This window comes from Podarcis cretensis (genome assembly GCF_951804945.1).
Source record: "Podarcis cretensis genome assembly, chromosome: 11".
Taxonomy (NCBI): Eukaryota; Metazoa; Chordata; class Lepidosauria; order Squamata; family Lacertidae; genus Podarcis; species Podarcis cretensis.
Genome location: NC_137180.1, coordinates 62,715,517 through 62,738,332, shown reverse-complemented (window position 1 = coordinate 62,738,332; position 22,816 = coordinate 62,715,517). Strand labels below are relative to the sequence as shown.

The 22,816-nt window shown below is 45.1% G+C and overlaps 1 protein-coding gene across 8 annotated transcripts in view; it reads left to right on the top strand.

Annotated features, from left to right (window-relative positions):
* Nucleotides 1-22,816, top strand: part of KIAA1328 — a gene marked incomplete at its 5' end in the record, with an annotated part of 249,014 nt that overhangs the window by 215,239 nt on the left and 10,959 nt on the right. For all 8 annotated transcript variants that reach the window (XM_079994888.1, XM_079994893.1, XM_079994889.1 and 5 more), the window contains one exon: nucleotides 3,848-3,956. In XM_079994888.1, the coding sequence (XP_079851014.1) occupies nucleotides 3,848-3,956 (109 nt within the window). The remainder of the gene's footprint in view (nucleotides 1-3,847; nucleotides 3,957-22,816) is intronic.

Below are 22,816 nucleotides of genomic sequence, written 5' to 3'. Positions count from 1 at the left end.
CCAATCAATTTAAGCGAGAGAAAGCCGTTACAATTCTGTGAAGTTTTCAGGGGCAATTTTCACTGATGGATTTCTTTTTTTCTTTTTTCTTTTTCCCTTTTTTCCCTTTCCCTTTCCTTTTCTTTTTTTTAAACCATCATTATTTCATTTCTTTCTTTTTCCCACCCTCCCCTCCTTCTTTTAAATGCCTCATAATAGAATTGATACCCACTTCCCCCATTGTTCTTTGGAATTTTCTGTGGGCTTCCCCAAGAATGAAAAATGCCTTGAGGAGTTTGACCCTGTCCTCTGGCTCTCCATGCTTCCCCCTTTATTTCTCTGCAGGTTTTTCTTTCTTTTTTTAGCAATTTGGTGGGGGGAAATTACAGGCTGATAAGCGCTGGCTTAGCAGTCAAGTGATTTGTAGTAATTAACAGATTGCCTCCCTCACCTGCATTAGGATGCCGGCCATTGAAGACTCTGGGCTCAGAGCACAGGGCACTGCAGTTGCACAGCTTCTCTCAATTTCAGAAGAACTTGGTTTGTTATTGTTGTTTAGTCGTTTAGTCGTGTCCACCTCTTTGTGGCCCCATGGACCAGAGCATGCCAGACACTCCTGTCTTCCACTGCCTCCCGCAGCTTGGTCAAACTCATGCTGCTGGCTTCGAGAACACTGTCCAACCATCTTGTCCTCTGTCGTCCCCTTCTCCTTGTGCCCTCCATCTTTCCCAACATCAGGGTCTTTTCCAGGGAGTCTTCTCTTCTCATGAGGGGGCCAAAGTCTTGGAGCCTCAGCTTCACGATCTGTCCTTCCAGTGAGCACTCAGGGCTGATTTCCTTCAGAATGGAGAGGTTTGATCTTCTCACAGTCCATGGGACTCTCAAGAGTCTCCTCCAGCACCATAATTCAAAAACATCAATTCTTCGGCGATCAGCCTTCTTTATGGTCCAGCTCTCACTTTCATGCATCACTACTGGGAAAACCATAGCTTTAACTATACGGACCTTTGTTGGCAAGGTGATGTCTCTGCTTTTTAAGATTGGGTCTCCCCAAATGCCCAGGACTATCAGGTCTCCAAGGTTTGTGTGGTGGAGGCCGCAGGACCCAAGGCTGATCCACAGGAAGGGACCAGCGATTTATGGGGTTTCGTGCCTCCAATGAGACAGGAGCTGGAGGAGGCGATGCCTGACATGAGGGTCCAGTAGAATCCCCTTCCCTACTATATTCCCAGGACCAGGAAGGGCTTAAAAAGACAGGCTCAGTGGCATCTTCTGTGTAGGGGAAGTCGAAGGTTGCTTGTGCGTGCTCCATCAGACGAAGGTACTTAATTTGGGGTAGAGGCGTGGTCACGCTGCTGCTCGGAGCACCAGTCTGGGGACATGATGACAGCTCCTTAAGTCTCCAGAAGCGTTTCTGCATGTTCTGTGCACCTTAGAAGCGACTGTAAGTGAGTGCTTTGTCTATAAAGGATTCAACCGCTGGCTGTTTGTCCTCCTCGGGCTGCGTGTGCTTAGTACACCAGGGCTCCTTTAATTTACTAGAGCAGAAGTCCCTGAGCTTTTTTGGCCACTGCTCCTGTGTTTCCATAATCTCATCCCCTGTGCCCCCTTCCCCAAACTATAAAAGGCATTATTCAGAATAGCTGTTTGCACGACCCACTAAGGAAGATAATAACGCAGTAAAATTCAAAATGTTAACAATTAATTGCACATTTATTCAAACTCCAATTAAAACTATTTAGTTTAATTAATTTTTTTTAAATGATGAACTTAATCCAGTAACACCAGCTTTTCAAAGTCTGGTCATTTACAGTTCCAGGGCCCAATCCCCCCCCCCCCCCGGCCACACCTTTGCTTCCTAACACCCCCTGCTGCCCCTTTACCTCTTTAGCACCCCCTAGGGCATCCCACCACCCTCTAAGGGGCAGTTTGCACACTTTGGTGACCACTTTACCCTTGCCACTACCACGTGGAACCAGCGGCTTTAGTAGAAAGTCCCATTTCCTGCACTGTCTACAGGAGTAGGACATCAAAGCCTACTTTAAACTATCCCATGTGTTGGCTGCCCACCAGTTTTTGCTTAAAAAAACAAAACTCCAGTCTTGTAAGGCACTCCCAAACAGCAAGACCACTTTGCCAGTATAACGCAATGCCTTTGCACCCTTCTTAATGGGCAATCATTCGCAAATGATGGAACTGGTCCTGCTCCTTTATATTTGTGGATGCTGTTTACATTTATCTGTTGCAGCACATTTCATGACCAGAAAACTAAGTACTCTTATTTATTTCTAGGAAGGCTTTGCATGGAAGCTATTTAGGTTAAAGTTAGGCTGAGGTGTTTCCTTTCTTGGTCCTCTGTTGTGGCAACCAGCTTCAAAATCAAGTTTAAACTTCATAACCAGAAGCAACAGGAGAAAGGGTTTGCACAATTATGCTTTAGAGCAGTGGTTCCCAATTAGCTCTTTAATGCAGACCCCCTGTTTTTCAAAAGCCAATCCACAGACACCCTACTTTTGAAAAAAATGATATCTCTTGGGAAGTATTCATTATGTGAATGTTGCCGCAGCCCCGCTGGGTGAGTTACATGGACCCCCAGTTAGAAACGACTGCTTTAGAGAGTATTGTCCTAGAGTTGTCATCTGGAGATTATAATCAAACTATTGAAATGAAATAACTTCAGTCCCTTTATGCCAAGCTTAATTCTCTTCCAAGTCATTGTAGTTGCCTCGGGAACTCCACCAACTATTGATAACAGCACTGTGAATGTCAAAGACAGCTGGTCCACAAATCATAAGAAACTGTAATTCTGAGGCAGACCATTGTTCTGCCTAGATCAGTATTTACATTTACATCTGAAACTTTGGACGGCTTTGGCCAGGAGCTTTTCCTCACCCTACTTAGAAAAATACCAGGGATTAACTTTGGACATTCTGCATGCAAAAAAATGTGCTCAGTCTTCCCCACAATCTCACTAATAAGGAAAATAATTCTGGCCTCTCCTCCCCCTCCAAAAAAGGGGGAGGAGGGAAAGGTGTGACCCTGAAGAAGGTCCAATCCCGAACATCTCCAGCTAGTTCTGAGCAAGGCCCTTTTTGCTCAATCCCTCTCCCGAGAGCCCAGCTTTTACTGTGATGTACCACAGCTCTTAATTAAAGCATCCAAATTAAGTATGTACAAACCTGGTTCCCAGAGAAAACATCTCTTTCAGACCCATTTCTAGGCAAGTTATTGCCTTATTTCACATGTTTTCTATATGTGCTTTGTGAACAGATTCTAATGTCTTCTAGTCTTCTGTATACACAATATGCTTCTCAAAGAAAGTGGCCCTTTCCTCCATTCATTTTCCCTGTGGGTTGATTTCAAGATTGGTTTCTACGCTGCAGATGTCCAGCTAATACGAGGCTTTGGCATTGCAAAAGAAATGAGTCTGCCTCAGAATTAAAGCAGAATGTAGAGGAGACAGATCTTTGTGCTTTTGAGAATAACTGTGCATATTTAAAATAGTACTGAGAATTCTCTGCTGGTTTCCGGAGAATGCTGGTGATCTGGGGGTGATGTTTGCGAGGATTGGCCGGATGATCACTAGGGGATGGGAACCCGTCACTTGCTAAAACCACAGCGCTGACACAAAGTCTGTTGTGGGTGGTGTATTATGCAATTATGACTCCAGGCGGCCCTGAAAATATATATTCCACTCCATACCTGTCAACAGTAACGACTCCTTTGGCTGCCGATTCACCATATAGAAAGTTCCCTGAGGAGTAGCACGGCACTTGGGCCCTGCGTTCTGAAATAATGCAAGAAAGGCTGTCCAGAACTTTTTCGGCCTCTAACGCCCATCGTAATTGTCTTCCATCGTGTTCTGCAGGGATGAGTTCAGCCTCCCGGAAGGATGCGGCTACATCCCCCGGACTGACAGGCAGAAGAAAAGAGCTTGTAACTGCGGCCACCTCCCCAATCCAGCATGACACCTCACGGTAAGATGACTGGTAATCTCTGGTTTAAGATTCCTCAGACGCAACCATCAAATTCGCCCAGATACGAGGGGAAGCAGCTGAGTTTCTGTGATATTTCATGTTTTGCTCAAGCTGGATAATATAAACTTAGAACTGCCATATCCTGTGACATTTATAGTAAGCCTTAAATTGCTTGTTAGAATAAGAAATGCAGGAATATGCCAAGTTCTAATGCTTTAATTTTTACTTAGAGCCTGAGAGGGGGGAAGTATTTTTAAGTTATAAGTCCTGACACATTTAATACATTTGTAAATAATTTAAAGGGATGGTGTTCACTGTGTTTAGACCTTTCTTTCCCTTCAAAGTCCACTTTAAGTTTTTTAATCCTCCCAGTGTCATTGCCCTCGCTCCCACCAAATTGCACCACATTTTATCATGATGTGTTTCTTTTAAGCCATTTTATACAAATGTTATTTTGCTGTTTAACGGCAAGCAACAAAATCACATTAAGTCAGCAGTTCTGATAAGTCACCTTCAGAAACCTTAAATGGCAATATTGCTCTTGTGAAGAACTACAGAAGGATAAAAGCAGAGTTGTTTTTCTTCTGGGCTAATAAGGTTAATAACAGCAATTGCCTTTACTTTGGTCTTCTCAACGCTGAGAATGTATTATATGAAAATCTCAGCCCGGTTTGAAAACGAATCCTAGCTTTGGACATCAAATGGTCAGCTTAAAATGGGGGGTGCTGATGGCAAGAGAAGTGGGCACTTCCAGTTTGGAGCAGGGACCCTTTGACCCAGTGTGTTTGCTATGTTATTCTGCCTCTTTGCAAATCTGGAAACAGACTAGGGAGTTGGTGCTCCATCCCTCACTTTCTCTTTGGACATAAATTACTTGCCAGTTTCAAATCATGGCTCACCATTACATCTGCCCAACCCAACTGTCTTTCCTCCTAGACTGGGGTTTGCATGGTTATTTTAAACCCTGGTTTCAAATCCTGTTCAGCATTGGTGCACATGTAACACTGGACTCTGCTTATGGCTGACAAGGTAATTCAGGGGTGTGTAACCTGGTTCCTTAAAGCCATTGAAGCAGGTGTCAATTGAATTGATACATGTCAAGGAGTTCCACCATTGAGAAGGGCCTGTTCTCTTAAGGTGCAGGCTTCTGAAAAACTTAACTACTGGGAGAGTTCAGGAACTCATGCAAAAAATGTGAGCAACTGTTCCAGAGCCCATTTTTAAACCATACTGTGCTGGGCCCTCGCGTTGGGCCAAAATGGATTCAAGTTTTGTAGTATCTGAAAATCCCCCCCGCCTTTACAAAATCAGCTTCCCTGTTAGTGTTTTTAATGCACAGCCTATTGACTTTGCATATTGCTGGATTCTGTCTTGTGAAAGAAGACAGAGCATGTTAACATAGATTGTAAAGGGGTTCAGTAGTGGAATGTCTCTGAAGAGGTGTACCTGTTCGATCATCCCATCCAGTTTTTGCACAGAATGGCTGAGCATTCAAGCATTTTGGGAGTAGGTTAAAGGCTCTGACTGACAAACTTGTACAACAGAAACTTACTTTTTCTTTGAGCAAGAGGGTGATTGAAAGGGTAAGTATCTTCTGGAGATTCCACGACTCCTTCCTTCATGAACAATGCAAAAGTTTATTTCGTCAACCTAGATCCAAAGAGCCCTGTAGGCTTGGAACACTTTCTGATTTGTCGCTTTTGGCTGCATACATTGGTGCCAAACTGAATACTATAGCAAGGAGTCCCCCCAATCCTTGACTGTTCATGGATTGGCTCTCTCTTCATGCTTGTATCAGGATCCATTGTGGCCATTCATTTTCTGAAAAACTTCCCTGATGTGATGCCTGCTTGGTTGTAGCTTGCCCAGGTTTCAGCTGTGCAAAGCTTTCTTGAAGTGCTGACAACCAACCGATCCTTGGTGCTTGCGGAAAGCCCAATGCTGCACTTTGAAGCCCCCCCACACCTGCTGATAGCTGGGTCTTCAAAGCACCTTGCAAGGGGCTCTGCAACCCCTTTTGGGCCCAGTCGCAGCATTCCCTGGCATGGCAAAAATGGCGGTGAGCCAAATGTGGCATTCCTGACTTCTGCCATAGACTAGGAGACTGTGCTAGATTTGAAACGTTCATTTCAACACAAAATATGTCACCATAGCTCCTAATGTCTACCCATATATAGGCAGGCTGTGTAGGCAGGATCCTTCTCAGGTCTTGAGTACCAGTGTGCTTTTCTCCTTCTGTCTGTCCACCTTGGGTCATCCCCCATCAGGAGAGGGAACACACTGTACTGCAGTCCTGAAAACATATGTGGCCAGGACACAGAGCTTTTCTCCACCGTCTTCTCCTGGTTGGGTAGATTACTCTGGCACTGGTGCTGATGATGAAGGAGAGAGGTTTGTTTTTGGTTTTTGCTTCGTAGCAGGTAAAAGTTGAGCGCTGAGCTTCTATCTTACCCTTGAACCCATTCCTACTTTGTCGGCCAGGGGCAGAGAGAGCTGGAGGAATTCAGAGCCCAGCTGATGACCTCATGGCCAGCTACATTCTTGTGTTTAAATTGGTTTCAGACCTTTCTACATCTTGTGCTAAATAACAACAACAACAATAAATGTTTGTCCAGTGTGGTGCCTGCTCTTCCCGAATCTTCTCTGCCTTCCCTTTGAGTGTGCTTTTTCTTTCTCCCTTCTCACCCCTCCCGCCGCCCCTTTTGGTGCAGCGTGTTAGTATAATTGACCAGGTTAAAGAGCCCTGTTTTGCTTTCCCTTACTCATGGGCTTCTCTAATTGAAAATGGTAAATGGACAAGTATTTCTGTGGGAGACCTAAACCCAATCCTATTCTTCATCCACGAAACCTGCTTGGGCAGCAGGTCAGTCTCAATTTATCACTGAATGGGTTATAAGCTTAGATTGCAGGTTTAACTAACTAAATTAATCAATATGGAGAATTATAGCTGCTGGTGTGCCACTAAAGTTAAAGATCTGTCAGCATGTTTGTTAGAATCCACAGTTAACGGTTTAACCCTAATGGTTTGCTTTGTTTGGGGCTGAAACTTGCTGAACAAAACTTGAGCCTTAACAGGAGGGCTGTGGGGCGGGGGAGAAGGAGAGGGAGAAGGAGAGCGGCAGGCAGAAAACCAATTGAGTTTGCAGTATATGTAATTACTTCTGGCTATTTAAACTTCTTGCAAGTAGAGCCAAGCCAGGTTTCATGCAAAGTGTTGGCAAGCATCAGCAACAGAAGCTGCCTTCGCTTTCGTAGGAATTGATTCTTAATATAAGAAAGTAAGAAGAGCCTGCTGGATCAGGCCAGTGGCCAATCTACTCCAGCATCGTGTTCTGACTGTGGCCATGTGGGAAGCCGTCAAGAGGGGGTCGGGGAAGAGCAGGTTGGGGAGATGGACAGATGAGCTTGGTCTCCCAAAGAGAGGAGGGACAAAGCAAAAGGAATGAATTTGTACAGTCATAGCTTGGGTTACAGACGCTTCAGGTTGTGTTTTTTCGGGTTGTGGACTGCCGAAACCCAGAAGTACCCGAATGGGTTACTTCCGAGTTTTGGCGGTCGTCCATGCGCACAAGCACTAAATCGCGCTTTGCACATGCGCCGAATCGCTGAATCGCAACATGCGCAGGCACGGGTTGCGAACATGCGTCCCGCACGGATCACGTTCGCAACCCAAACGTCCACTGTACAGTACAGTATCCTGGGCTGCCCAGCATCCTAGGCTGGATCAGGCCAATGGACCATCTGGTCCAGCATCCTGGTCTCACAGTGACCAAATAAATGCCATAAAAGAAGCATTGGAGGCAGGGAGGAGAAGACAGGTGGGTGCCAATGCTGGGTCCCTGCAGCCACTGGCAGATTTCCATCACTCAAAGTGATGCAGCCTGTGCTCTCAACTTAGTGCTCCCTGTATTACTAGCACCAGTATCCCAGTAGCAGATGTGCAGAGACACTTTCTGCTCTGTCTGTTTGCTTCACACGTGTTTATGGCATGCACATACTGTGTTACCTCCGCCCCACACCATTTCTTTAATTTTTCTGTGGCCAGGTAATCACTGCTGGTAATTTTGGGGGCGAGAGGGTCTGCAGAAACAAATCCCCCATCCCCACCTACCTAAATCTCTTTCCGTTTTCCTCTCCTCTCCTGAGACTGATTTGGGAAGGCAAGCGGAAATCAGAAATACTTGAAGGGAGCCGGGCAGGGCGATGTCAAAGCAAAAGATGTAGATCTGTGAGAAGTCAGCTGTACCTGTTGAACCGCCCTGCGGGGAATGGAAAAGAAAGGAGCAGCCTGGGTGAGCTGTCATCGTCCAGCTCCCAGTGGTGGCCTCTTCTTCCCTCCTTCCCTTCTCCAGCTGTCACCATGGTGGTGCCATCTTGCCCAGAAGTGAAAGGAGATGCAGTAGCTACAACTTCTTCTAAATCACCTTCCCCAACTTGGTACCCTCTAGATGTTTTGAACTATATCTCTCATCAGCCATCACATGCTGTTCTAAACCATGGGTGGGCAAACTAAGGTCCGTAGGCTGGATCAGGCCCAGTTGCTTTCTGGATCCAGCCAATGGATGGTCCAGGAATCGCCACATGGATCACATGCTCACACATTCTTTCCCTCTCCCTCACACGGTGGCAGCACCTCCTTCCTCCCTCCTCCTGGCTTCTCCCCGCCCTGCCTAGAGGAGGAAGGGGGCTGTTCTTTGTTAGTGCCAGCAGCAGCAGCGCTTGAGCGGCCGCCATTTTAAGTAGCCCCTCTCCGGAGCCCTTCCATGCGCTGCTCATCGACCCCCCACTGCTAGCCCCTGCCGGCTCGCAAAACACAGGTAAGCAGCCACCGGGGCTTGTGGTGCTCTTGCATCAATTTTTTCCTTCAAAATATAGTCCGGCCCCCACAAGGTCTGAGGGACAGTGGACCAGCCTCCCGCTGAAAAAGTTTGCTGACCCCTGTTCTAAACAGTTGACTTTCTCATTTTACAGTGGCAAACCACTTTTTATGGTTACTTTTGTAATGATCTTTGTCAAACTACTTACCGTATTTTTTGCTCTATAAGACTCACTTTTTCCCTCCTAAAAAGTAAGGGGAAATGTGTGTGTGTGTCTTATGGAGCGAATGCAGGCTGCGCAGCTATCCCAGAAGCCAGAACAGCAAGAGGGATTGCTGCTTTCACTGCGCAGCGATCCCTCTTGCTGCTCTGGCTTCTGGGATTCAGAATATTTTTTTTCTTGTTTTCCTCCTCCAAAAACTAGGTGCGTCTTCTGGCCTGGTGCATCTTATAGAGTGAAAAATACAGTATGTCGTGGTCCTATGCAGTGGCCACAATAGGGCAGTGATGGGGAGCACATCTTCTGCCAGCTCTTGCCTCTGGGCACATCTGCTTCACTGCCACGGCCTGGCCAGTGGTGTCCATCAAGGATGGAGAAGTCAAGCTGCTGGTGTCCCACTCCTGAGGAGTATTAGGTCATATTTAAATGGCTTAGGAGTATGAGGGCAAACAACTGAAACAGAATAAAAGTAAGTTGCTGCCTTCCCCTCCGATTTTCGGCCCCCGTGACTCCCGCATCATCTTTCGCCATCCCAGACCAAATGGATTGGCCAATATCAGGCATCCAGGGCCTGGAGTGGCAGGATTCCTCCTGCGGTTTGCCTGCCTTCCCCCTGACCGAAAGTTTTATCTTTGCAGTCAACTTGGCTCACGTTGCAATGAAGAGCCTGTCCTTGCACATTCCTGTAGCCCACATATTAAGTAATAACTCAGAGACACTATCGTCGGAGAGATCCGCAACGGCTGCATCCTTTGGAGTTTTTAGAAAAACAAATTACGTTGTGCAAATTTGTGTTTGGGGGCTGTTAGGAGGAATGGCGTGATTTGCCCAGCACATCTCCGATCAGGTAGATGTGCATTTGGGGACTTTTAAACAAATTAATATTTGATGTAAAATGCAATGCCCAGAGCTGTATATTGAATAAGTCCACAGTGCCATATTATCACGCTGGATCCTTTGAACTGAACGCTTTGTAGTAAATAAAAATATGAATTAGCTGTGCCTAGAACGGCAACTGCTTTTGAGATTTCGGCGTCTCGGGGAACTGTTTTCTGCTTTTTGACATGGCTTCTTGCATTCTTCAGACATCTTTCGTTAAGTGGAAACTTCAGGAGAAGTGCCCTTTCTCAGTCAAAATTTTAATATTAAAGGGGGAGGGGTGATCTAATTTCTAAACGTTTTGAGGAGAAAAGATTTGTGAGGGGGAAGATGGTGAATTAAGTTCTGAATAGGGGAGGAGATAAGTCCCCCCCTTTTTTTCCCTTAGGAGAACTAACATCATGAAAAGTCCAATATAGTTCCGTATGCGAGTGATAAAAGCAGACATTGGCAAATTAATCTCTCTTATTCACTGTGTAGGTTGTTAATTGTTCTCTCTGCTTGCTGTCGATATAATGTGAAATTTTCATTCCCCCCCATTCAAGATGGGGAAAAGTTGTGGCTGAAAATGTTAACATTTGCATTTTTATTTGTTGATTTATTTAAAGGACAGCCTCTCTTACAGCAATCCATCACTCAGTGACACCCCAAATATGAATAATGTATTGTAGACTTGCGGTTACAATGTGTAATAAGTGCCAGAGACAGTAGGAGAATGTTAACTATGTTGCAAATGTAATATTTATCGACTCGTAGTTTATTGCTTTGGAGGTTCAATAATACTGACCATAGGACATTAATACTGCTTATCCTGATTTTAGCCGGCAACCTCTGTATGCAGAAATAAGCTATCTATCTTGCGCTCGCAAAATAAATATGGAATTTACAGCACTTTGTAAATGGTGCATTATAGGGTGCTTGTGGTTCTTTGTAGAAATCCGAGCGTCCACACCTCCCTTGCTGCCACCACCTTAACTTGTGCCATGATCCCATTTCAGGAAAAAAACCCAAATGGTCAGTAGCTTCTTGATGGCCCCTTTTCCTCAAAGGTTTCCTGTGGAAATGAATTCATTTATGTTGATACACAGCCACAAACCAATAGAAATGGACAGTGGCACCCAAGATCTCTGGTCCAGACCCACAGGAGAACTTCCTGGTGGATTGTCCCCCAAATGGGAAACTGCCTGTAACTTTTGCTAGGAAATGGAGTGACAATTAGGGATTGTATCGTGCTGGATTTTTCAAGCAAACTAGCCCAACTCCTTGCCCGTTATTCGGAGATCTATGGGTGGTCTGCATTCAAAAGTTTCATGTCGGGCAACCCAACAGCTCCAAAAGTTTGCGATCTGGATTTAGACAAGTTCATGGTGCCTTCACTTATTTCGTAGCTTATTCAAGTTGCAGAGAATAAAATACACCACTAGCCATGCCCAACCACCTAAAGTTCCTATTTGGAACTGGCATGGCCTGTAGTTTCCTGACGGTGGCACACTGGCACAACTCAGCCAACCCTTTTTCATGCACCTTAACCCAGCAGTTTTCAAACTGCTGGTTGGGTTTCCTTAGTGAGATCATAAGTAATGGGATTACTTACCTTCCCTGAGGGAGGTTTGCACAGTCATCCCCGGCAGTGAGTTCCTTCGGTCACCATAGGGAGTGCAGAAGGAGTTCTCTATTCCCTCGCACTAAGTAGGGTGGCAGGTGAAAGAGAAAGAGGCCTGGATTTGCCCTAGTGTGAAAGGGTGCTTAGCAACGAGAGCACGTAATGGACAAGTTGCAAGTCATAGAATCATAGAATCATAGAATCATAGAGTTGGAAGAGACCACAAGGGCCATCGAGTCCAACCCCCTGCCAAGCAGGAAACACCATCAGAGCACTCCTGACATATGGTTGTCAAGCCTCTGCTTAAAGACCTCCAAAGAAGGAGACTCCACCACACTCCTTGGCAGCAAATTCCACTGTCGAACAGCTCTTACTGTCAGGAAGTTCTTCCTAATGTTTAGGTGGAGTCTTCCTTCTTGTAGTTTGGAGCCATTGCTCCGTGTCCGCTTCTCTGGAGCAGCAGAAAACAACCTTTCTCCCTCCTCTATGTGACATCCTTTTATATATTTGAACATGGCTATCATATCACCCCTTAACCTCCTCTTCTCCAGGCTAAACATGCCCAGCTCCCTTAGCCGTTCCTCATAAGGCATCGTTTCCAGGCCTTTGACCATTTTGGTTGCCCTCCTTTGGACACGTTCCATTTTGTCAGTGTCCTTCTTGAACTGTGGTGCCCAGAAAAGTCAAAAAGGGTTCGCTGGGGAAAGAGAGAGAGAGTTTGAAACTCCTGCCTTTGCAGTGCCTCCAGTTTCTACGGCAAAAGCTTCTGCAAGCCCTGCAAGCAGTTTGCTCCTCTGCTGCTGAGCTGCTCTTAAATTTAAGATGTCCTTTGAATGTTTAACTAAAGCCTCTCTCCATGGTACAAAGCCATTGCTGCTTGTGCCGTTTTCAGGGCACCCGTTGATGTTTCCTCTTCATCCTTCCAAGATCATCTTAAATATTTGATTTTTATTCTGCTTTTCTCTTTGAATTTCTGCCCTTTCGTTGTCTCCATCTGACTGTATAAGTGCCCTCATTATTTATGTATCATATTTGTGTACTGTTTTTCCTGTAGCTCAATTCCACGTAAATCACACCAAATAAATATAAAGATACAGAATACAATATAAAATGCAGACCCTGTGAGCAGAAACAGGTTTCTTGTTTTTTGGAAAAAAATTAGGTTAAAACAAGCTAGAATGAAGATTAGAGCGGTTACCCTATCACTCATCAAAGGCCTCTCTCATTAAGGACTGCTTTTATGTTCTCCAGACTTTCACTGATGGTGTTCCATATAAAGATGGAACCCAGAGCACAGTGTTCCTTCCTGTACCTAGATCTTAATAGGTGGCCTGGAAAGGAAGAAGATAAGCATAGGAAACTTCCTTGTACCCGGTCAGTCCTTTCACTGTCTGACAGCAGCTCCTAGGATTTCAGGGAGAAGTGTTTCCTGGCTCAGCCTTGAAGTTGCTGGGGATTGGATCGGGGTCCTGTGGTGTGCAGCCATGTTTTTCTCCCAGTCAAAGCTTCTCAAGGGAAGCCATGCATAGTCCACAAGATTACCGAGGCATAAATGAAAGTTGCCAGATCATTGTTCCAGGCCAGAGATGCAGCCAGCTTGTCTGATAGACAGAAGGTGTTCGTGGCTACAGCTGCCACCTGATTCTTCCGGGAGCAAAGATGGGTGAGCAAGTTCTTCCAGTCACAAGGCAAGCCAGGCATTGCAACACTATAAAATTTGAACCATCCATGTCTTGCAAGAGAAGCAGGGAGGGCCAACGGTCCTATTCTGATGAGCCTGGCATTTCAAAGGGAGCCTAGTTCTCCATTAAAATCACTCCATATACAATTAGTCCACATCAGAAATGGTGGTGGTGCTGTCCCTCATGGAAGCTGTTTCAAGAAAAAATGCGAGTCACCCTTTAGACCAGCCTTTCTCAACCCCAGATGTTGTTGGACTACAACTCCCATCACCCCTAGCTAGCAAGGCCATCATCAGGGATGATGGGAGTTGTAGTCCAACAACATCTGGGGACCCACAGGTTGAGAACCGCTGCTTTAGACAGCATTTGCAGGCTTCCATCACCATTAACTTCCACATGTAACGGAGACTGGTATTTGAACCTCGCCCCATTTGATCCTTCGAATCAGGGTCAAATAAACCAAGAGTGGACTGGAGTGATGGTGTCACATGCAGTGTTGGCACGTTGTTGGAGCATGGGTTCAAGGTGTGCACGCAGCATTTTCTAAGCTTGAGCTTTTCTGAAAAGGCTCCCTTCGAAAATCACAAAGCACTAAGGTATGAGCGCTCCCAGCAAGAGATTTCCTGGTCTCCTTCAATGAGAGAAGGAAGCAGTGCTTCAAACCTCCTTTGGACCATTCAGAACTGTTCATAAACCCATGGCTGGCTTAGGAAATAAAATTAGCTCTCGCTTTCCTTGTAATGTGACCTGAAACTCCACAAGTCTACAGGGAGCGGCCAGCATGAAAATCTAGCCTCCATTTATAAGGCAACAGCAAAAAGAAGCCATGATGTTCCATGTGGGCAATGAAGGCTTTGGAATAGATCAGGCACAGTGTAGCAAGGTCCCTTTTGTGCTTAAGATGGCAACTTGCTCATCTCAGGGGCCACCCACCATTACCAGCTTGACGCAACGGATTGTGTCCATTGCCGAGAACGTGAAATCCTGCCAGGAACGCCCTGACTCCCAGTGCAAATGGATTAATGTTAATTAGCAACTGTCGGCTGTAATTGTCACCCTCATTAAAATACAGAATTATGTATTTCTTAGTTATAAATAACCTTTCTAATTGTACTTGATGTATGCCAGTTTAATCAAATAGTACACTTGCTTGCAGGCAGATATTTGCATTAATCTAGCATTGGATCGTTGAGTCTTTTTGATCATCTCTTTTTCCAAACTTTGCTGGTGTGTGGTTGGAAGGAGAGTTGGGAGGGGAGAGCTCTCTTTCAGCTACTTGTCCTTTAAACTTTTTTTTCATTTTTTTTCTCCGCTATTCAGCTATGCGACTCTGATAGGATTTTATATTAAAATGAGTGGATGTGTCTTCTGGGATTGTTGAGTGCAACTGAAACCTTGTCAATTTTTGAAGTAGTTTGGCAAGGTTTCCGTCACTCAGTGGTGTGACAATAAGTTGATTACGGTTTTGAAACTAAGAATAAGCCGGGGAAAATAAAGTGCAAATCACATTAGAGAGCTGGCTTAACTCTTTTTAGGGCTGCTTCTTTGGAAGAGCTGCATTGTTCGATGTCGGGCTTGGAGATTCTCCCGCGCCACTTTCCCCAGGTCCAAATTGTATCTAATCCTGTGGTGGGTTAAAAAAACCCACACCAAATGCAGAACTTCTCAGATTTTATTACAGGGCTTGGGGAAGGATCCAGGATTCTTGTCAGCAAGGCACGTTGAATGAGTTATAGAGCAGTGGATAGAGTCAGGGAGCAGAATGGTCCCAGAAACATTAATGGACAGAAAAAAAGATGGTGGACAAGCTGGAAGGAGCAGGGATGGGTGTTTCTTAGTGAAGAGCAGCAAGGAGCTCTAGGGCTAAGTTCACTGGCCATTTGCATTCCTTTTCTTGATAACTCTGGTGGTTTGTTAACCCGTCAGAAATGGAGCAACTCTGAAACAAGCATCTTACATGATTGTCTTCCCCTGTGCATGTTCCTGTTGGCTTAAGCAGTGCTACAGTGCCCCCCCCCCAAAAAAAAAGTTTTAAAAATAAAATAAAAAGGCAGAGTTCCTCTTTTGCATCTGTTGTAATGATTTGACACAGCATTGGAAAACGATTCGGCACGTACCCCCGAATTGTCGCAGCCTTTTTACTTTTCTGGGACTCCCCTTCAGTGACTCTCAAAGCAGATTATGAATCACATCGATCCCTTTCCCTCAGTTGTGCCCCCGTATCTCTTTCCATGCCCAAAGTTGCTCTTATATCACTGCATGTTCTTACGCTGAGCCCGGATAAGGGCCTAAAATGGGCCTTGTCTCCACTTCCAGGTCTGAAGATAAAAGGTGCATGAAACAGCCATGTTGGAGGATTGTAGAGGGGCAGAAACTGTGCTTACCTGGGGAAAATATTATTATTAAGCTGTTACATGAACAAATCAGTTGTTGCAAAACGCACATCTGCAGTGCCCTGCAAAATCCGTACGTTGCTTTCCCTGCACTGACGCCAAGCATCCAACCATCCGCTTTAAGTATAGTTCTCCCATTCTAGTCATTCATTTTATATTTGGAAAGTGTTTCAACAGGACAAGCCCTTGATCTAGTTGAGGTCTTGAGACAATACAGTTTAATACTCACCTACCTCTAGCAGCAACTATGGCAAGTTCTTAAAGAAATGGGAGTGCCTGATCACCTCATCTGTCTCCTGAGAAATCTCTATGTGGGACAAGAAGCTACAGTTAGAACTGGATATGGAACAACTGATTGGTTCAAAATTGGGAAAGGAGTACGACAAGGCTGTATTTTGTCTCCCTGCTTATTTAACTTATATGCAGAATTCATCATGCGAAAGGCTGGGCTGGATGAATCCCTAGCCGGAATTAAGATTGCCGGAAGAAATATCAACAACCTCAGATATGCAGATGACACAACCTTGATGGCAGAAAGTGAGGAGGAATTAAAGAACCTTTTAATGAGGGTGAAAGAGGAGAGCGCAAAATATGGTCTGAAGCTCAACATCAAAGAAAACGAAGATCATGGCCACTGGTCCCATCACCTCCTGACAAATAGAAGGGGAAGAAATGGAGGCAGTGAGAGATTTTACTTTCTTGGGCTCCATGATCACTGCAGATGGTGACAGCAGTCATGATATTAAAAGACACCTGCTTCTTGGGAGAAGGGCAATGACAGGCCTAGACAGCATCTTGAGAAGTAGAGATGTCACCTTGCCAACAAAGGTCCGTATAGTTAAAGCTATGGTTTTCAGAGTAGTGATGTATGGAAGTGAGAGCTGGACCATAAAGAAGGCTGATTGCCGAAGAATGGATGCTTTTGAATTATGGTGCTGGAGGAGACTCTTGAGAGTCCCATGGACTGCAAGAAGATCAAACCTATCCATTCTGAAGGAAATCAGCCCTGAGTGCTCACTGGAAGGACAGATCGTGAAGCTGAGGCTCCAATACTTTGGCCACCTCATGAGAAGAGAAGACTCCCTGGAGAAGACCCTGATGTTGGGAAAGATGGAGGGCACAAGGAGAAGGGGACGACAGAGGATGAGATGGTTGGATAGTGTTTTTGAGGTTACCAGCATGAGTTTGACCAAACTGCGGGAGGCAGTGGAGGACAGAGGTGCCTGGCATGCTCTGGTCCATGGGGTCACGAAGAGTCGGACACGACTAAACGACTAAACAATAACAACAACAAAACCTCTAGCAGCAGGGACGCGGGTGGTGCTGTGGGTTAAACCACAGAGCCTAGGACTTGCCAATCAGAAGGTTGGCAGTTCGAATCCCCACTACGGGATGAGCTCCCATTGCTCGGTCCCTGCTCCTGCCAACCTAGCAGTTCGAAATCATGTCAAAGTGCAAGTAGATAAATAGGTACCGCTCTGGCGGGAAGGTAAACGGTGTTTCCGTGTGCTGCACTGGTTCGCCAGAAGCGGCTTAGTCATGCTGGCCACATGACCCGGAAGCTGTCTGCGGACAAACACCGGCTCCCTCGGCCTAGAGAGCGAGATGAGCGTGCAACCCCAGAGTTGTCCGCGACTGAACCTAATGGTCAGGGGTACCTTTACCTTTACCTCTAGCAGCATGTCTGAAATCCAGAGAACAATGTTAACATTTTAAACCTTAGACTGAATGGTATGGTGTGGGTTGCCTTGTGTATGTTACAAGTGTGAAAAATAAACTGCCCATGCTTTCATTCCATCCTATCTTTTGCTGTCTTGATGCATCATTGTACACCCACCCACACCATTTATCACATTATCATTTTTCTTTAAGCTGAATGCATCCATTTCCCCCTAAATCCACAAGATGCCTCTGCCATTTTCCCCTAAATCCGACACCCTGCTCAAAACTTTCACCCAATGAGTACATTTCTCAGACTATGCGATTTCAGGTCGTGTCAAATATTGGTTGGCAATTGTTACAAAGGGTGCACGTTCACTCAAATGAAAACTGCAGCCAGTCTTGACTCCCCAGTGTAGTCAAGTATACCTGTCTTATTCCATGTGTTTCATCAGTCACACTTTACCTGTATGCATGTAAACGTGTAAACCAGCTCTCAGTTTCATAAGTTGCCTTGTCTGTCTCCTAGTTTTGCAGGATGAGGTGGCAGATTTAGGAAGGGATGGAGTGGCCCATGCTGCTTCAGACTACAGAGGTGGGGTGCACCATTTTTGAATGCTCTCCATTGTATACCCCCTCCCCACAAAAACACCCCGCCCTTGCATAGGGGTAGCAAATGGGCTGTCGGCCAGATGTTGTCAGGAGTCCAGCTCCCTTCAGCCCGAGCCAGCAGGCCAACGGTCAGGGATGGTGAGCATCCTCATCCCAACAGCTGGCAGTGACCACCTTGGTTGCTGTTGTCCTAGCAGAGGTCCAGCCGCCTCCGTTGCTGCGATGACTTTCTGTTCGTAGAGAGGTTAGCTTTGTTTTAATGTGGAGGAACATAAAATGTATACCCCGCCACCTGCTATCTTAAATAGTACACTTCATTTCACAACCTCATTTCTGCCAGACTTTATGCTACTTGGATAGGCCAAATCTCTGTTGCCTTGGAGGAAATGCGGGCTTCGCACATGCTGTTGGCAGTCTAGACTTTAACTAAGTTGGAGTTCTTGTTATTAAATATACCAAGAAAAAAGCACACCAAGAACGCAGGCCAATGTAAGTTTCAATAGTGGGAGTGGTCTCTACTCGCTAATCAAAAGTCAATTTTAACAAAAACTGATCCATTCAAAAGTATGTATCCCGACAAGGATTACAAACTCAAATAGAGATTACAAATTCTAACAGAGATTACAAACTCAATCGGTGGAGGAAGATTGGAAGAAATTTAAAGACTATCTACAGAAACATTATAAAATTAATGAATGTTAGAAGGATGTTGGAATGAAGTTATGTGGTTTTAGCAGAAATGTTATAAGGGTTTAGGAAAAAATAGACTGTTAATTGGTGAAAGGAGGGAAAGTAAAGTTAATATATATTAAGATAAATTACAGAACAAAAAGTGGAAAAGATGGGAAGGATTTGCTGAAATAGTCAACTGAACTAGAATACAAAAAAAAGGGAGGTGTGAGGAGGTCAAGGAAACAAGCAAATGAAAGACAAGTTATGGGAAGATTAGCTGATTTTCTTCTTCTTTTTTCTTCTTCTTATTGTGATGCGTTGTTTTGTTTTTGTTTGATATGGTGTTTTTACTCTTTCTTTTTGTAACCTTTAAAAATTTAATAAATATTATTTATAAAAAAAATACAAACTCAAACTCATGAAGATATGTATAACACAATAATTCATTACAGAATTAGAGATAAGAGCTGATAAGTAGAGACAAGTTCATGTTAGTCCATGGTCAGATTCAACGTGAGGGTCTTAGTTTCAATCGTTGAGCAGAAGTCAATTATGGATCAGAGACCTGTCCTGGTCTAGACTTGGCTTTGGGGGCGTGAATTGATGACGGTTGCTGCTGTTCTGGTTCTCCGAAATATTTTTGCTCCCACTCGTGCTAGGGCAGGAACCAAAGCAAGATCTATCTGCGCATTCATAGTAAGCCATTAACTGTGGTTTACCTTGACGTGCAAACTGGGTCTCTCTCTCTCTCTCTCTCTCTCTCTCTCTCTCTCTCTCTCTGTTTGTCTGTCTGTCTGTCTGTCTGTCTGTCTGTCTGTCTCCATATAACACATAGAGAGAGGCAGTGGTTGTGTGTTGCATTTTGGCAGTCTCTGTATGATGCCTGCTCTGGATTTGGGTGTTTCCAATACTGTGTTACATCCACTGTACCATAGTTGTTCTTTTTCCTCTCCTCTCCTCACCCCTTCTCATTAACTAAGGTGGCTTGATGTATTTTTTTGTGCTTGCTAATTTAATACAAAACACCGCACAAACCGGTTGCCCCTGCCCCCCAAGACTGAAAGGAAAGCGATTGAAAGTTGGTGATTTGGGTGGATTTGGAACAGATTTTATTATTTGCACAAATATCATGTGTTTCCTGGCACTGCTGTTGCTCCTGCGGTTTCTGCTTGATGCTGAATTACCTGTGTTCTTTTCCTCAGCTCCTTTGCTTCTTTCTGTCTTATAAACGTGGCAAGATTTTGATGCATGCATGCCTAGAATAGTTAGCAAGAGTAACTTGTTAAGGTGTGTGCGTGTGTGAAATTTGTTCTTTTTTCTCAGCAGGGTCAATGAATAGAAACACCAACCTCCAAAAAGCCCCTTATTTCCTTTGGGGCTTTCTTAAAAGTCTTCTTCCTCCTTTTTTTTAAAGAAGAGGTTTTCAAACCCTCTAATGCTATTGTACTTTTTAACTTTCATTTTTGCTTCGTCTGCATTGAATCATCTTTTACTACTTAAAACCAAAATTGGGTTTATTGAAACATTTCAATTTTGATTATTTTTTTAATAAAGATGTCGCCATCTAACTTAATGAAATCACTGGGATGAAATGAGTAAAAGTTTGAAGAATGTAATAAGCTCGGAGCCCTGAAGATTTTATTAAATGTGTAGCAGACAGAACACGGGCACATTTCAGCGGTGTGTTTTCTTCCCCCTTATGTGCTGTCTTGGATCAATAGGGTGTGAAAAACATGCCTTGTCAGAAATGACCTTTGCACTGTTAGACTGACTCTCTTTCGGGCGATTTTCCAGCAGGATGAGTTCTGCCTACACCTCACATTGCCAGGAGTTCTCTCTTTGTGTGCGTTTTGAACTCGCTTCCTACCCTTCTCCCGCTGTTTTGGGCAAAGGGTTGGGGGCTGCATTCTAATCCCATTCCCCTGCAGTTGGACACAGTAAATGCATTTTGCAGACGGCGCGTGTGCCTGTCAATCTCATTTCAGCAGCATCATAACTTATGAGCGGCACTGCAATTTATTAGCCCAGAGATCTTCTCACTTGAGGAAATAAAACGCTACCTGCATGATACAGTGTTTGTCAGCAAACCTTTTTAAATGATGGAATTTGTAGGAATCCAGAGGATTCCTACAAATTCCATCATTTAAAAAGGTTTGCTGACAAACACTGTATCATGCAGGCAGCGTTTTATCCAGAAGGTCATCAGGTGCAACTTCCCATCATCATCATCATCATCATTATTTTATTGCTCAATTTCTATATCACTTAATACCAAAGCAGGCCTTTAAGCAGTTTACAACGTATCAATTCTCTTGCAGGACCCTTCATTTGTCCCCAAAATCACTTCACTGTTCCATAAGTCCCAAGAGGTAGTCCCTCTGCCATTTTCTCCAAATCCTTCATCTTCCCAGAAAAAGCATTGGTGCAACTTAGATGTCTATTTCTGTCTTGAAAGGACTTTGTGTTTCTGGACGTTGGGGGCATTGTTTGTTTCCGAGGGGGTAGGGGGCACGTCTAGGCAGGTTTCTTCTATCTCATTATCACACTGGCTTAAAAACACTGTATGGTGCTGGGGAAGTCTCCACCTCCTGGGGGGCTTACAGCGCATCCTCTATGGGTTGTTTCCACCTTGGTGGCATTCAGTTGATGTTTCCGCTCACTGGAAAACTGTTGGTCAACCATGCGGGCGTCCCCACTTTTCCAAGCCGTGGGAGATCAAATCCTTGGCATGTGCAGGGGCAGCATTCAGAGAAAAGGTGTCACAGAGCACAGACCAAACATGGCTTTCTGTTCCGGAATCCTGACCTGGATATGAAGTTCCAGGACTGCCCTCCAGAAACCCCTGGGAGTAGAAATCCGCAGTGAGAAATTTCCATTTTTCCTTCTGTTTGTCCCATAAATTATTTCTCTCGTTCTCGCTGTGCACTTAAACCTCCAAGACGTTTCTCCCCCCCCCCCCGTAACATGGCATTGTTACTTCACTGTATCTGTGAACATTTTAATTTCACGGCCTGCAGCCTTCGCAGTCTTTTGTTCTCTCTTCCTATGGGCACGGAAGGGTCACATTCATTTTGGATTGGCTTGAGTCATGTTTTCTTGGAGGCCTCCGTATGTCAGAAATGTGGAGCTAACACTCTTTGCTAATTAAATGGGTCTTTAGGGCAGCTGGGTGGGGAAACTAACCTCCAGGCAGCATTGACACTCCAACTTCAGAACCATAGAAGTTTACAATTGGGAAGTTGGCGTCTTTCTCATTCCAGCTTGGGGTGAGCCTACGTGAAATGTTGGTGCAAAGCAAGTAATACATATTCCACAAATGTATTCCTATTCCACCCCCCCCCCAAAAAATGAGGGGCAGCGGGAATGCTGATAATAGGCTTTATGAAGACGGTGACATGGGGACCCCCCCCCCAAACATCCTGTTCTTGTTTTGCATTCCTCTCTGTTGAGGGAGTGTTCGATAAAAAGCTTACGCTGTTAATTGTACTGCAGTTGTTCTGGATGGCAGGGGACTCACACTGCTCCACCCCCACGCCCACCCCAGCCACCACCTGTATCCTGTGACATTTCATTTATAGCTGGAGCCTTCTTAAAAGCACTGAATTTGTGCCTTACACCCAAAGACGCCTGCCTGTAGGTGCTAGAGTTATCTGGTTGGGCCCTGGCAAACTGGATACTGGGTCAGGGTTACCAGATGTCCCTGGTTTCCAGGGACAGTCTCCAGATTTGCAAATCTGTCCCCGGACAAATTTCGTCCCTGGAATGTCCCCAGATTTGCAACTGGTAGTGCAGTTGGCTCTGGCTGGCTTCAGGAGCTGCTCGCTGCCTCCGCCGCTGCCGAGGGGGAACCAGGGACATCCAGCGGTACAGATCTCCTGCCCCCTTTGTTTTGATAGATCGGGGGAGGCTCGGGAGTCACGGGCGGGCGGCACGCCATTGCCCAGTTTTTTAAAAACGTCGCGCATTTATGTTTCACAGGGTGCGAAAGAAGGGCTTTGCACCTTTATACAATATGCATGTGTGCTTGGGCCCAGGGTCTTTTGCCTCACCATCCCCACTACTGATTCCCTGTTGCTGCTCATCTTCAAAAAGAAAGAAAGAAAGAAAAAGAAAGAGTGTCCTCAGATTCATTGAAAAAAATCTGGTAACCATATACTGGATTTGATAAGTCTTTGGTCTGATCCAGCTGGCTCTTTTTATTTTCTAGATCTTTTGCCATGGAGAAGGTGCACGTGGAGCTTAGCTTGGCATGCATTTTGTACCCTTCTAGACTGTGTTCAAGCCAATAGATTGTGTTTGGATCCTGCCCTGTGGCATAGTGGG